General features: G+C 41.7%; 1 protein-coding gene across 1 annotated transcript; it reads right to left on the bottom strand.

Annotated features, from left to right (window-relative positions):
- Positions 1-1,921: 1,921 nt before the first annotated feature.
- Positions 1,922-14,102, bottom strand: LOC141176184 (uncharacterized). Its single transcript, XM_073660179.1, has 5 exons — positions 13,881-14,102; positions 13,674-13,797; positions 13,493-13,590; positions 13,204-13,294; positions 1,922-3,716 (listed from the first exon to the last, which is right to left on the bottom strand). Exons 1-5 carry the CDS (start codon positions 14,100-14,102, stop codon positions 2,716-2,718), a joined length of 1,536 nt encoding a protein of 511 aa, XP_073516280.1. The 3' UTR covers positions 1,922-2,715.
- Between the last annotated feature and the right edge of the window lie 1,854 nt (positions 14,103-15,956).

Here is a 15,956-nt window from a genome sequence, read left to right as displayed (position 1 = left end):
CATATTTTGAGAACTATAATTTTTCCATATTTCTGCCGACAGAGTAATGTAAGGGCTTGTTTTTTGCAGGACAAGTTGACATTTTTATTGTACCATTTTCGTACACATGACATTTTTTGATCGCTTACTATTCTGACTTTTGGGAGGCAGAATGAACAAAAAACAGCAATTAAGTAGTTGTTTTTTTTATGCCGTTCAGGTCGTGGTAAAATTAATACGGCAGCTTTGTTCTTCGAGTCGGTACGATTACAGTGATACAACATTTATATCTTTTTTTTATGTTTTGACTCTTTTACACAATACAAACTATTTTATAGATAAAATATATTTTTGCATCACTTTATTCTGAGAGCTGTAACTGTTTTATTTTTAGGCTAAGGGAGCTATATCACGACTTATTTTGCCGGACAAGATGATGTTTTCAGCGATACCATTTTTCTTTACATTCGTCTTTTTGATGGCGTTTTACTCCACTTTTTCTTGATCGCAGCATTTAGGGGTTAAAGTACTGGGAGTGGTGTGGGCACTGCTCCTGTCACTGAGTGCCAGGTGTCAGCTGTCAGAATTAGTTGACACCCAGAGGCAATCATGCGTGCACAGTACCTACCGACCTGAACGTATGGATACATCCAAGGTCGTAAAGGGTTAAGAACCATCTGAGATAGACTTAGACACTAACAAAAAAAGAAGAATATCAGTTACACTAACTAAAACCACAGATAGACTAAACAAAAAAAGGAAAAACAACCTTAAAGACAAGGAAGACAAATAAGAGGTCAATTATGTGACCTACTCAATCTGAGAGGCAGAAAACAGGATCTCAGTGGAGAGTATTTTGTCAATGCCGAGGTAGGCCAAATACATGCCTAGGTCACCTCAGCCGTCTTTTCCTTTTTTCTGGAAGGGACAGTTTGCCAGTCATTCTCCCTGCAACGTGGGTTCAAATTTTGCTCTTGAGGATGATCTGGGATGTTGAGGTCCCTTCGTCTCAGTAAGTCTCTACCCTCTTCGTATGTTGTGATGGAGTGCCAGGCATTGCTGTGGTTAATGGGGAGATATAAGGGGAAGCCCCATCTGTAAATGATCAAGTTCTCCCTGAGACTAGAGGTAATGGGGACAGATTCCTGCAAAAGCGAAGGCTAGTAGAGGACACATCAGAGAAAATCTTCATTTGGTTGAAGGTTTTGGGGAGTTACACTTTCTTTCTTGAGCAGAAGAGCAGGTACTCTTTAACATGAAAGAAGTGGATTCTGGTTAGGACATCACGTGGAGCAGTCTCTGGAAGGTGTTTAGGGCACGGGACCCTAAGGCTTTGTCAATAATCATATCATGGCTGGAGCAGTCTGGTTATCATACCTGGGTAATGGAACAGTGCTGGAGCTATATTAATAGGACAGGTACTGAGGTAGTTGCTAAATATGGGCACGGGCTGCCAGTGCACTGCAGTCAAGGGGCAATCTTCTTCAGCTTCCAAGTCATGCCCCCCTCACTGTCAAATTTTAATTCAGAAGGTCAAAATCATTAAGAAATGGCTCATTTCATAACTAAACCTGACAACTTTTGAAAATATGTAAAACAATGTTACATGATCTGAAAGATCCTTGAGCTAGTCGAGTGGAAGGTCCTTCAGCTGCTCACTCAGGACATGCAACCTCTGATGGTCCCGGTTCCTTCCTTTCCTGCACTGCACCAATCAGTTACATAAGTGTTGGGGCTAGAGGAGAGAGAGCAGTTCTCTCAGTGATCAGAAAGGACAATGTCTCAGCATTCTCCACTATCACAGGAAGCTGCCTCCAGTCTATAACACCCAATCACTTATTAGCAAGATTTGTTTCTTGCTAAAAGTGTATTTTATAGGCCAAAAACTACGGTAAGTTCTAAGGTAATTTCCCTTTCTCATTTAATTATAAGATTGTGCAAAAACATATAACAATTTGTCAATAACATACATAGTTTCTTCCCATTTGAGTTAATTTTTGATGGTCAACAAAATCCGATTTTCCAGTAATTAATTTTTCACACTCTAGGTATGATAATGACTTATTTCTCTGTGGGATTTTTGATGTTTAAAAGGTTTGAACAACCCCTTCTCATTCCTCTTGTTTGGTCCCATAAAAATAAAAACACTTATACAAATCTCCCATGTCAGTGCTGACAGCGGTGTCGGTACTTGCGTTCTCAGTGCCCATGTGAGGTTGTTACGTCATGTAAGCCCTGCGCCCAATCAGCGCTGGCGTCACTGTCCCCACTTTCAGACAAATCAAACCTCATGACGAAGTCAGATAGCAGCCGTAGCTCTGGCTTCATGTTGATGTTTAATACGTCCGAAGGTGGTGACAGTGAAGCCGGCACTGATTCGTGTGAGTCCCAGGAACGTGAGTCCCGACACTGCTGGAACAGCGACAGCACGGGATCTGAGTATTAGTGTTTTTATTTAATCAAGGCAAACATGAGGAATGACAAGGGGTTGTTGTCGTAGTGGATAACCCCTTTAAGAAGATACAATTTTCAGTTAAAACATTCCAACATTCTGAACATTAAAAAATATTCTCCCCTGTGTGACTTCTCTGAAGTTTATTAAGAATTGTTTTCCCAAGTAAAAAATTTCTCAAATTAAGAAAATAAAAATGGTTTTTACCCTGTGTGACTTCTCTGGTGACTAAGAAGAGATTTATTCACAAAACATTTTACACATTCTGAACAGGAGAAAGGCTTTTACCCTGTGTGAGTTCTCTGGTGCCTAACAAAATTTGATTTCTGTGTAAAACATTTCCCACATTTTGAACATGAAAAACATTTCTCCCCTGTGTGAATTCTCTGATGTTTGATAAGACTTGATTTATCTGCAAAATATTTCCCACATTCTGAGCATGAAAAAGGCTTCTCCCCTGTGTGAGTTCTCTGATGTTGAATAAGACATGATTTCTCTGTAAAACATTTCCCACATTCTGAACATGAAAAACGCTTCTCCCCTGTGTGAGTTCTCTGATGTCTGGTAAGACTTGGCTTCTCTGTAAAACATTTCCCACATTCTGAACATAAAAAAGGCTTCTCCCCTGTGTGAGTTCTCTGATGTTTGATAAGACTTGATTTATCTACAAAACATTTCCCACATTCTGAACATGAAAAACGCTTCTCCCCTGTGTGAATTTTCTGATGGCCAAGAAGATGCGCTTTCCGGTTAAAACATTTCCCACATTCGGAACATGAAAACGGCTTCTCCCCTGTGTGACTTCTCTTGTGAGTAACAAGATATGATTTCCAAAAAAAACATTTCCCACATTCTGAACATGAAAATGGCTTTTCCCCTTTGTGAGTTCTCTGGTGACTAACAAGGTCTGATTTCTCTTTAAAACATTTCTCACACTTGGAACAAGAAAATATATTCTCCGCTGTGTGAAAATGTTGATGTTTTAGAAAAGACTTTTGGAGGGGAAAACTATTTCCATATTTTGAACATGAAAATGGCTCATTTGCTTTAGGAGCAATTTGTTTTTTATTGCTTATTTTGTGACTTCGGTTTTCCTTAGTAGTCGGTAATGAATCAGAAGACAGGACCTGTTTCAAAAGATCAGATGACAGATCTTTGCTATGAAGGGATGATGGTATATCTAGAGTAATGGCATTCACTTCAATTGTATCTTGTGGGATCTCAAGATCATCCGATTTGAAAATTGAAGATGTCAGCGGTCTCTCTGAACTCCAGGTACAGTCATCTGCCAAGAATAAAACCAATTATTATTTTTGAATAAAAAAGGCTTGAATTTTATATTTTTGAACATTTCTACTTAAATTATCCATATCCTGTGCTGGGCTGATTGCAAGCACTACAAGTCAAAAAACAACCAGCGAGGCTGCCGAGCATGAAGAGGCTGGATTGAGCGTCCCAGAGGCTGCAGTTAAGTACAAAGGCGGCAGTAAAGTACATAGTTAAACGCAATAATATAGTTTAACACCAGAGCATAGTTTGGTGTTTTCCTTACTAACCTTCTATTTGTTTTTCTGCTTTTACTTGTATTGTTTATCCCCATATAGTATGTGCTCCATGGGCAATGCTACCAGGTGTGTGTCTTGTGAGATGTATGCATGCTTTGAACAGCTGTTTGAGGGTGAAAATGTCTGCGCTCGATGTCAACGAGTTACATGTTTGGAAGCCCAGATACCGGATCTAAATGTGCAGCTAGCGACACTCAGGAGCATTGCAAACCTGGACAGGAGTTTAGAGTTCACTGAGCTTGTACTGATTGGGGCCAGTGATATGGAGGAGGGTGGAGGTGGGGAAGATCAGGATAGAGAAGTACGTAGCTGGGTAAATGTTACAAGAAGGAGTAGAGGGAAAAGTGCCAGGGAGCCCAGTCCTGATCTGGCACAACCTAGTAAATATGCCTGTTTGGCTGATATTAGGATTGCTATCCCAGGACTGGGATCACTGCAGCAGGACGCTCCTAGCAACCAGGAAGACGTCTGTCGTACAGTGCTGGCCAAAAGTATTGGCACACCTGCAATTCTGTCAGATAATACTCAGTTTCTTCCTGAAAATGATTGCAATCACAAATTCTTTGGTATTATTCTCTTCATTTAATTTGCTTGCAAGGAAAAAACACAAAAGAGAATGAAACAAAAATCAAATCATTGATAATTTCACACAAAATCCCAAAAAAGGGCCGGACAAAAGTATTGGCACCCTCAGCCTAATACTTGGTTGCACAACCTTTAGCCAAAATAACTGCGAACAACCGCTTCCGGTAACCATCAATGAGTTTCTTACAATGCTCTGCTGGAATTGTAGACCATTCTTCTTTGGCAAACTGCTCCAGGTCCCTGATATTTGAAGGGTGCCTTCTCCAAATTGCCATTCTGAGATCTCTCCACAGGTGTTCTATGGGATTTAGGTCTGGACTCATTGCTGGCCACCTTAGAAGTCTCCAGTGCTTTCTCTAAAACCATTTTATAGTGCTTTTGGAAGTGTGTTTTGGGTCATTGTCCTGCTGGAAGACCCATGACCTCTGAGGGAGATCCAGCTTTCTCACACTGGGCCCTACATTATGCTGCAAAATTTGTTGGTAGTCTTCAGACTTCATAATGCCATGCACACGGTCAAGCAGTCCAGTGCCAGAGGCAGCAAAGCAACCCCAAAACATCAGGAAACCTCCGCCATGTTTGACTGTAGGGACCGTGTTCTTTTCTTTGAATGCCTCTTTTTTTTTCCTGTACACTCTATGTTCATGCTTTTTCCCAAAAAGCTCTACTTTTGTCTCATCTGACCAGAGAACATTCTTCCAAAACGTTTTAGGCTTTCTCAGGTAAGTTTTGGCAAACTCCAGCCTGGATTTTTTATGTCTCGGGGTAAGAAGTGGGGTCTTCCTGGGTATCCTACCATACAGTCCCTTTTCATTCAGACGTCGACGGATAGTACGGGCTGACACTGTTTTACCCTCGGACTGCAGGGCAGCTTGAACTTGTTTGGATGTTAGTCGAGGTTCTTTATCCACCATCTGCACAATCTTGCATTGAAATCTCTCGTCAATTTTTCTTTTCCGTCCACATCTAGGGAGGTTAGCCACAGTGCCATGGGCTTTAAACTTCTTGATGACACTGCGCATGGAAGACACAGGAACATTCAGGTCTTTGGAGATGGACTTGTAGCCTTGAGATTGCTCATGCTTCCTCACAATTTGGTTTCTCAAGTCCTCAGACAGTTCTTTGGTCTTCTTTCTTTTCTCCATGCTCAATGTGGTACACACAAGGACACAGGACAGAGGTTGAGTCAATTTTAATCCATGTTAACTGGCTGCAAGTGTGATTTAGTTATTGCCAACACCTGTTAGGTGCCACAGGTAAGTTACAGGTGCTGTTAATTACACGAATTAGAGGAGCATCACATGATTTTTCAAAGGGTGCCAATACTTTTGTCCACCACCTTTTTTAGGTTTGGTGTGGAATTATATCCAATTTGGCTTTAGGACAATTCTTTTTGTGTTTTTTTCATTGAAGACAAATTAAATGAAGAGAATAATACCAAAGAATTTGTGATTGCAATCATTTTCAGGAAGAAACTGAGTATTATCTGACAGAATTGCAGGGGTGCCAATACTTTTGGCCAGCACTGTAGGAAGGAGGGTAATAGGAATGCAGCAAAGACCAGACAGATGTTGGTGGTAGGAGACTCTATAATTAGGCGGACAGACGGAGTCATCTGCCGCCGAGACCGTGAATGCCGAACAGTGTGTTGTCTGCTGGTTGCTCGGGTTCAACATATTGCGGATCGGATACACAGATTGCTGGGTGGGTTTGGGCAAAACCCAGCAGTCATGGTACATATCGGTACTAATGACAAAGTTAGAGGGAGGTGGAAGGTCCTTTAAAATTATTACAGGGAACTAGGAGAGAAGCTGAAGGCCAGGACCTCCAAGGTGGTGTTTTCAGAAATACTGTCGGTGTCACGAGCGTCACTAGACAGACATCGGGAGCTTAGGGAGATAAATAAGTGGCTTAGACATTGGTGCAGGAAGGAAGGGATTGGTTTCATGGAGACCTGGGCCGACCTTCTCACCAGTCCGGTGAGAGGGGGCAGGTGGATGCTGGTTGACTTCAGTAATAATGTCTTTTACAATTAGATTTTTGCCCTAGTTTTTACTCAATATTTATTCCTGTACAAAGGACCTTTTTGAATGAATTAAATTTAATGTAATTGACTCCTGGATGAAATGTAATCATGTTATTTTGAAAAAGAGGTGATGTTTTGATTAAAAATGACTATGAATTATATATAATCATATGAAATAATCATGTTCAAAAGGGGATACTTAAAGGGACTATGAACTATATGTAATCATCAGACTAATCATTTGTTACTAAATATTTTAGTGACATATCTGCACATCCTGTATATGTTAATTCTGATAGATATATATCACTTGCACTTTATATTTATATAATTATATACATATTCCCTTTATTATATCCCATTATGGCTAATAAGTAATACATCATACATACTCCCCTGTATGCGTTACCCCCTGATCCCCTCATTTGAGCTTCATTTTTATCTTATTTGTATTGTTGTATGTTTTTTGTCTATGTCTGTGCCCTTTTGTGTTTTTATTACATTAATTGCTATCAAATAAAAAATATTTTTATATGACTTTTTTGTCCAGTGAATATCGTTTTGTTGGTTTATTGATCTTGTGTTTAGATATTGTGAATTTATTTTCTTGGTAACTCTGAGAAACTCCTTCTGTTTTGTAGGATTTATTCTACTGTAGGGAAGGGCCGCATCTCAATGGGGTGGGAGCAGCTATGCTGGGGGAAAAAATGGTCAGACGGATGGAGGAGCTTTTAAACTAGGATCTGGGGGGAGGGAGGGTATGCGTGCTTATAAGGGGATAGATAGACTAGACCAGGGATCTCAAACTCAGCTGGGCATATGGGCCGCACATGGAAAAACATTTAATTTGGGGGGCTGCATTATTTGCATGACAAAGTGACATTTTTAGTGATATCATTTTATTTTATATACACCTTTTGAACTGGTCCTCATCTTGCAGACATGGTCTCCCATCCAGGTTCCCCATATTGCAGACATGGTCTCCCATCCAGGTTCCCCATATTGCAGACATGGTCTCCCATCCAGGTCCTTCATATTGCAGACATGGTCTCCCATCCAGGTCCTTCATATTGCAGACATGGTCTCCCATCCAGGTCCCCCATATTGCAGACATGGTCTCCCATCCAGGTCCCCCATATTGCAGACATAGTCTCCCATCCAGGTCCCCCGTATTGCAGACATGGTCTCCCATCCAGGTCCCCCATATTGCAGACATGATCTCCCATCCAGGTCCCCCATATTGCAGACGTGGTCTCCCATCCAGGTCCCCCATATTGCAGACGTGGTCTCCCATCCAGGTTCCCCATATTGCAGACGTGGTCTCCCATCCAGGTCCCCCATATTGCAGACGTGGTCTCCCATCCAGGTCCCCCATATTGCAGACGTGGTCTCCCATCCAGGTCCCCCATATTGCAGACGTGGTCTCCCATCCAGGTTCCCCATATTGCAGACGTGGTCTCCCATCCAGGTCCCCCATATTGCAGACGTGGTCTCCCATCCAGGTCCCCCATATTGCAGACATGGTCCTCATATTGCAGACATGGTCTCCCATCCAAGTCCCCCATATTGCAGACATGGTCCCCCATCCAGGTCCCCCATATTGCAGACATGGTCCCCCATATTGCAGACATGGTTCCCATATTGCAGACATGGTCTCCCATCCAGGTCCCCCATATTGCAGACATGGTCCCCCATATTGCAGACATGGTCCTCCATCCTGGTTCTTATCTTGCAGACATGTACCCCATCCAGGTCCCCCCCATACTGCGCACAGGGTCCATCCGTCCCCCATACTGCGCTAAGGGTCCCCATCCCCCCATACTGCGCTAAGGTTCCCGTCCCCCCATACTGCGCTCAGGGTCCCCGTCCCCCCATACTGCGCTCAGGGTCCCCGTCCCCCCATACTGCGCTCAAGGTCCCAGTCCCCCCATACTGCGCTCAGGGTCCCAGTCCCCCCATACTGCGCACAGGGTCCCGTCCCCCCATACTGCGCACAGGGTCCCCGCCCCCCCAGCCGTGATCGTTACGGGGTCTATGTGCCTGCAGCCCGCAAGAAGCAGCCGGAGGGGCAACATGCGGCCCGTGTGTTTGAGACCCCGGGACTAGACAGAGAGAGTGGGACAGCAGGGGCAATAGAGCATCTAGGGTGGGGCTAGGATATGCAAGGCATGTAGGGAGCTGAGTAGGAGTAGCAAATGTGCTAATTGTATTAAATGTCTGCTGGCAAATGCAAGAAGTCTCGCAAACAAAATGGCTGAACTGGAGACTCTTATGTCGGTCATGGAATATGATGTGGTGGGCATTACGGAAACTTGGCTGGATGAAAGCCATGACTGGGTGACAAACATGGAGGGATACATTACATTTAGAAAGGACAGGAAAGACAAAAAAGGTGGAGGGGTGTGTATTTTCGTAAGATCCAACTTAAAACGTGTTCAATGATAACATGGATGGAAGCTGCGACAATGTAGAGTCAATTTGGGTAAATGTACATGGGGATGGCAATAATGGAAAGCTGCTAAGTGGAGTTTGTTACAAGCCTCCTAATATAGCTGAACTGGTAGAGGACAAAATGATGGAACAAATTAAAAATGCAGCAAATAATAATAGGGTCCTTAATATGGGGGATTTTAACTATCCAGACATTCAATGGGACACAGAATCTTCCAGATGTGTTAAAAGCTGAAAATTCTTATCCACAGTCCAGGACAATTACCTCTCTCAGCTAGTAGATGAACCAACCAGGGGAGGTAATCTGCTGGATCTGGTGCTGTCATATAGACCAGATACCATTTCAGATCTACAGGTCCGGGAGCATTTGGGATAAGTTTCAATGTAATATTCAATAAAACATTTCTAAAAGGAAATGCAAAAACCTGAAACTTTAGGAAAGCTGATTTCAACAAATTAAGGGAAGAGCTTAATTGTGTAGACTGGGACCATATCATGGTAACTGGGGATAGATACCGAACGTAAATGGGGCATGTTTAAGGAAATACTTTGGACTTTGCAAAGGCATTCAATACTGTATCACATAACAGCCTTATACTGAAGCTACAGAAGAAAGGACTTAGATGGGTAAGGAATTGGCTAAATGATAGGAAACAAAGGGTCGTCATAAATGGCACATTCTCTAAATGGGATATAGTCAGCAGTGGGGTGCCGCAGGGATCTGTGCTAGGACCAATTCTCTTTAACCTCTTTATTAATGACCTGGGGGATGGGATTGTGAGTAAAACATCAGTTTTTGCTGACGATATCAAACTATGTAGGATATTGAAATCTGATCTTGACATTATGATATTGCAGAATGATCTGGATAAGATGACTGAATGGACAAACACTTGGCAAATGAGGTTTAATGTAGATAAATGTAGTGTAATGCACACAGGATGGAGTAATCCTATGGCTACATATACATTAAATGGGAGTATACTCGGGACTACAGAACAGGAGAAGGATTTGGGTATTCTGGTTACAAGTACTCAATGTCAAGCAGCTGCCGCAAAAGCAAACAACATTTTAGGGTGTATAAAAAGAGAAATAAAATCCTGCGATCCCAACATATTGTTACCCCTTTATAAATCACTGGTGAGGCCACATCTGGAATATGGAATCCAGTTTTGGGCTTCACATTTTAAAAGGGATATTCAGAAGTTAGAGTCAGTTCAAAGGTGGTAACTAGATTATTACAAGGGATGGAGGCCTCTCATATGATGAGAGGTTGGAAAAGTTGAGCTTGTTTAGCTTAGAAAAACGACGGATCTCATTGACATGTATAAATATATGTGTGGTCAGTACAAAGATCTAGCACATGACTTATTCCTTCCAAAGACTAAGGACCAGGGGGCAATCATTACTGGTGGAAGAAAGGCGATTCCGGCACCTAAACAGAAAAGGGTTCTTTACAGTCAGAGCAGTCAGACTGAGGAATGCCCTACTACAGGAGGTAGTAATGGCCGACACTATAACAGCTTTCAAAAAAGGGCTGGATGATTTCCTTGATACACATAACATTGTGGGCTAGAGTTAAATTAGACAAAATGTTACACCTATAAAAGTACATTTGATGCAGGGTTCTTGTACTGATCGCCTTTCTCGGCGTCAAGAAGAAGGAATTTTTCCCCATGATGCAAATTGGCTGAATGTATCCTGGGTTTTTTGCCTTCTTCTGGATCAAAAGATTTAGGTACAGGGATTTTAGTAATACCATAACAGTAATACAAAAAATAAAACTAATTAAAAATTATTTATGGTTATTTGTAATTGTAATAGTGCAGTAATAATAAAAATGGTAATTCATTTGTGAAGCCTAGTTCCAGTAAGTTAGTATAGTGTTGGTATGGGGAGTACAATTGGGGGAGAAAGGTTGAACTTGATGGATCTAGGTCTTTATTCAACCTACGTTACTACGTTACTATGTTACACTATCTGACTTCCAAACAAGAACCCATCTATCTAGCCAATATCTCTCAGTACACGGGCGCACACTCAGCAGCGTCTGTGTCCTTCAGTAACATGGATAAAATGGCGCTGAGGGAACTTGGCCGGTTTTTATATCGAGAGGAAATGTGATTTCAGCAGCGAATTGCAGAAGCCCTTGTATCTGGACACTGTGGATGCTTCCTGCGCTCTGACTGGCTAGCCGCGCATTCCTGACTTAAAGTTACCGGCTACAGGAAAAAATAAATAAATAAAAAAATTACAAGCGCACTACTGATCTGACCTGATTTGAGCTATCACCAGCCCCCCCCACTCATCTGCCACGTCCCCCCGCTCATCATAAACAAGCACTATGCTAGCTAAACTGATCAAAACGCTGTAGTTGCCCCGCAATCACGTTCCCGCATTTATTCCCTGATTTTGCCGATTATTTCCAAATTTAAGAAATTTTGCTTGCACTTCCGATCATGAATCCGAATGTGCCACATTCGTGTCGAATTGAGGCTGTGTGCCCACAATGCGTTTTTCAAGCGTTTTCGCTGCGGAATTTCTGCTGCGGAAACGCTTGAAAAACGCTTGGTAATACGTGCCCCATGGTCCCCAATGACAATCCGCATGTTCTGTGCCCATGCTGCGGAATTTTCCGCAGCGGATTTTATGCGCGGAAAAATCCGCAGCATGCCCATTATTTTTGCGTTTACGCATGCGGAATTGCCTACTCAATGCATTAGAAAAACGCATGGCAATTCCGCATGTCAAAAACACTTCAAAACCGCGTGTTAAATTCCCCACACGTTTTTTCTGACAAGGAGATGCAGAAATTAAGCAGAAATTTTCCGCTTCATTTCTGCATCGTGGGCATATAGCCTTAAGTCGTAAGATCTGATTTCGAATAAATTCGCTATTCACTACTTACCATGCTGCTAGCCTATTGTCCTGTAGCTGATCCCAGCCTTGTGCAGGTCTACAATTTTGTCCCTGGTGTCCTTAGACATCTCTTTGGTCTTGGCCATGGGGGAGAGATTGGAGTGTGATTGATTGAGTGTGTGGACAGGTGTCTTTTATACAGGTAATGAGTTCAAACAGGTGCATTTAATACAGGTAATGAGTGCAGAGTAGGAGGGCTTCTTAAAGAAAAACTAACAGGTCTGTGAGAGAACAGAATTCTTGCTGGTTGGTAGGTGATCAAATATTTATTTAATGCAATAAAATACAATTTAATTATTTAAAAATCATACAATGTGATTTTCTGGATTTTTTTTAAGATTCTGTCTCTCACAGGTGAAGTGTACCTACGATAAACTTGCAAAATCAGCAGTGTATCAAATACTTATTTTCCCCACAGTAGCAGCAGCTATGGACGTCCATCACGATAGCTTCATCCTCATCGCTAATGCTATAATATGAGAAGTTCAGCTAACAGGCTCTAATGATTGGCATTATCTAGGAGACTGTCTATTGTACTATATGATTGCTGAAAAGATTAGGGATAAAGCAAGAGAATCTCTCAATATCCTATAACTGCTGCTATAAGCACAAGATAAGAGAAACTGCCAATGTGTCGGCTTCATGAATTTTAAAGCTTACCACGGTGAATTTATTCACAGTTCTCCTGAATAAATTGTTCTGTTAGATAGAAACGGTAGGAAGATCTATTATCCTGATTAAACAAACATAATTGATATATATTGCAATAATCTTGAGTGACAAACTCTTTACTACTAATATCCTAGCTGACTTTCAGTTCTGGGACCATTGAGTCAATAATTTTTACATTTTGCTACTATATTTCTAGTTTTAATCGTGAAAAAATAAAAGTTAATTTTTACCATTTACTCCAATTGGATTAGCCTGTGAAATTTGGAAATATAAGTTTTGGAGATATATAATAATTTGTCAGAGCAGTGAATGGATTTACAGATCTGGGCAGTTAAAGGTCAGCATCTCCTAATCCCAGGGGGGAGGTGGATCCTCCAGGTTGTAAGTTCTATAGAAAAGGGCTTTCATAATTCACAAAGTCATTTGAACAGTTTTTGGTGGAAGAGAATGTTGTACTTTAATGGAAAAATGGTGATCACACGACCTATAAAGCAGCCACAGCCGGTGACTGAGAAGAATCTGTGACTTTTCTACCTTTAGTGGTTACTACTCACCTGGGTGGTCATATGTAGGAATCCCCTCTTTACACCGCTCATCACCCCTTACATATGTCTCTGTAGTATTAATATGGGTCAGATCTTCACCCTGAAACAAATATTGTAAAAGTCACAAACAGATAAGAAGTCCCATCTATGATCAGCTCTAATCCTGCCATCTCCTCCGATCTCATTACACAAGTATAAAACATATAATACTGGTGGATAAAACAAGACTGAGCACAAGACCTTCCAAGCCGTCTACACATCATAGGGGGAGATCTCATGACACCTTCTCTCCATCTACCTGATGATCCTGAGGAACATTGGGATCTTCTTGTTTACAGTCATGTGGAAGAAAAGGACGGGGACATCTCTCTGGTGTTGTCCTCTTACTGGATCGATCTGGAGGAAACACATACAAGGACTGAATTCATTCTTTACATACAGATAATTATAGTCCGTGTGTATTTAGTCCTGTCTATTACCTGGTGATGTGAGGGGCTGGGGAACCTCCATCATGACGTCCTTGTACAGATCTTTGTGTCCTTCTAAATACTCCCACTCCTCCATGGAGAAATAGACGGCGACATCCTGACACCTTATAGGAACCTGACACATATAATGATACCGTCATCCCCCCGATCCCTCCATAGCACTACTGTATAATGTCCCAGCATTCCCAGCAGTGTCACCTCTCCAGTCAGCAGCTCAATCATCTTGTAGGTGAGCTCTAGGATCTTCTGGTCATTGATGTCCTCATGTATCAGGGGGTGAGGTGGAGGCCCAGTGATTGGGCTCAGGGGTCTTCCCCATCCCTCAGACACAGGTGCCTGACAGCGCTCACTATAGGTCTTCTTCACTACTGTATAATCCTGGTAATGGAGAGACACATTAATAAATCTCACTCCAGACATTTCCAGAGTCCTCACCTCTCCAGTTCTGTCCATCTGTTATTCCCATAGATAAGAATGATGTAATGTGACGTCATCAGAATCTCTCACCTCTCCAGTAAGCCGGAAGAGGATCTCTAGAGTGAGGTGTAATATCCTCTCCGCCATCTTGTCTCTGTCCATAACCATCCTTGATGGGTAAATCAGGAAAATTCTCTTATATAGAAGATATTCACTGAGAGGGTCCGATATTGTAGAGACCTGAATGAGAAGAAGATGAGACGATGTAACATTATAAAAATCCTGCGTGATAATACAATTACTGGAGATAATAAGGGAAACATATGAGGAGGTATATTATTTTACAGTATCTAGTTTTCTTCTTTACATCTAGTAATAAAACCTATATATTTTAGACATCAGACCACAAGCAGTTTCTTCCTTGGAGTCTGTAGCTGAATATGTTTCTCATAGACTCATCTTCCATAACGCTAATTCGCGTCTCATTTAAATCTTTATGACAACCCAAAACATCCAAATAACCCTGATCAAAAGTTCACATACCCTGGTGATTTTGGCCTGATAACATGCACAGAATTTGACACAAATGGGTTTGAATGGCAACTAAAGGTAACATCCTCACCTGTAACCTGTGTGCTTGTAATCAGTGTGTGTGCATAAAAGCTGAGTGAGTTTCTGGGATCCAGACAGACTCTTGCATCTGTCATCCAGCCACTGACGTTTCTGGATTGTGAGTGAAAAGAATTGTCAACGGATCTACGAGAAAAGGTAGTTGAACTATATAACACAAGAAAGGGATACAAAAAAAAATAGCCAAGGAATTGATAATGCCAGTCAGCAGCATTCAAACTATGAATAACAAATGGAAAATAAGGGGCTCTGTAAAAACCAAACCATGGTCAGGCAGACCAACAAAAATTTCAGCCACAACTGCCAGGAAAATTGTTTGGGATTCAAAGAAAAACCCACAAATAACATCAGCTGTAATTCATGACTCTATGAAAACTAGCGGGGTGGCTGTTTCAAGATGCACAATAAGGAGGCAATTAAAGAAAAATGGGTGCATGGTCGCCAGAAGAAAGCCATTACTGCGCAAATGCCACAAAGCATCTCGCCTACAATACGCCAAACAGCACAGAGACAAGTCTCAAAACTTCTGGAACAAGGTAATTTGGAGTGATGAGACCAAAATTGAACTTTTTGGCCACAACCATAAACATTACATTTAGATAGAGGTCAACAAGGCCTATGATGAAAGGAACACCATTCCTACTGTAAAGCACGGAGGTGGATTGCTTATGTTTTGGGATTGTGCGAGCTACAAAGGCACAGGAAACTTGGTAAAAGTTGAAGGAAAGATGAATGCAGCACGTTATCAGCAAATACTGGAGGCAAATTTGCACTCATCAGCCCGGAAGCTGCGCATGGGACGTACTTGGACGTTCCAACATGACAAGTGATTTTGATGAGTGATTCTGACAAGTGATTTTAACGAGTGATTCTGACAAGTGATTTTGACGAGTGATTCTGACAAGTGATTTTGACGAGTGATTCTGACGAGTGATTCTGACAAGTGATTTTGACGAGTGATTTTGACGAGTGATTCTGACAAGTGATTTTGACGAGTGATTCTGACAAGTGATTTTGACAAATGATTCTGACGAGTGATTCTGACAAGTGATTTTGATGAGTGATTCTGACAAGTGATTTTGATGAGTGATTCTGACAAGTGATTTTGATGAGTGATTCTGACAAGTGATTTTGACGAGTGATTCTGACAAGTGATTTTGACGAGTGATTCTGACAAGTGACTTTGACAACTGTAATAATAATAATAAAAAAAAATTAACTGTTCGC

Source organism: Phyllobates terribilis, unplaced genomic scaffold (assembly GCF_046119375.1).
Source record: "Phyllobates terribilis strain yellow unplaced genomic scaffold, ASM4611937v1 Scaffold_17__1_contigs__length_24005725, whole genome shotgun sequence".
NCBI lineage: Eukaryota > Metazoa > Chordata > Amphibia > Anura > Dendrobatidae > Phyllobates > Phyllobates terribilis.
The sequence above is the reverse complement of the archived record's forward strand: the minus strand, read 5'-3'. Positions and strand labels throughout refer to the sequence as shown.

Bases quoted from the DNA above. Each gene is read 5' to 3' on its own strand.
- LOC141176184 (XM_073660179.1), bottom strand. From the start codon at position 14,102: ATGTCTGGAGTGAGATTTATTAATGTGTCTCTCCATTACCAGGATTAT. The intron at 13,798-13,880 runs GTGACACTGCTG...TATATGTGTCAG, and splicing joins TTGAGCTGCTGACTGGAGAG to GTTCCTATAAGGTGTCAGGA. The intron at 13,295-13,492 runs GTAGATGGAGAG...TATTTGTTTCAG, and splicing joins ATGTTCCTCAGGATCATCAG to GGTGAAGATCTGACCCATAT.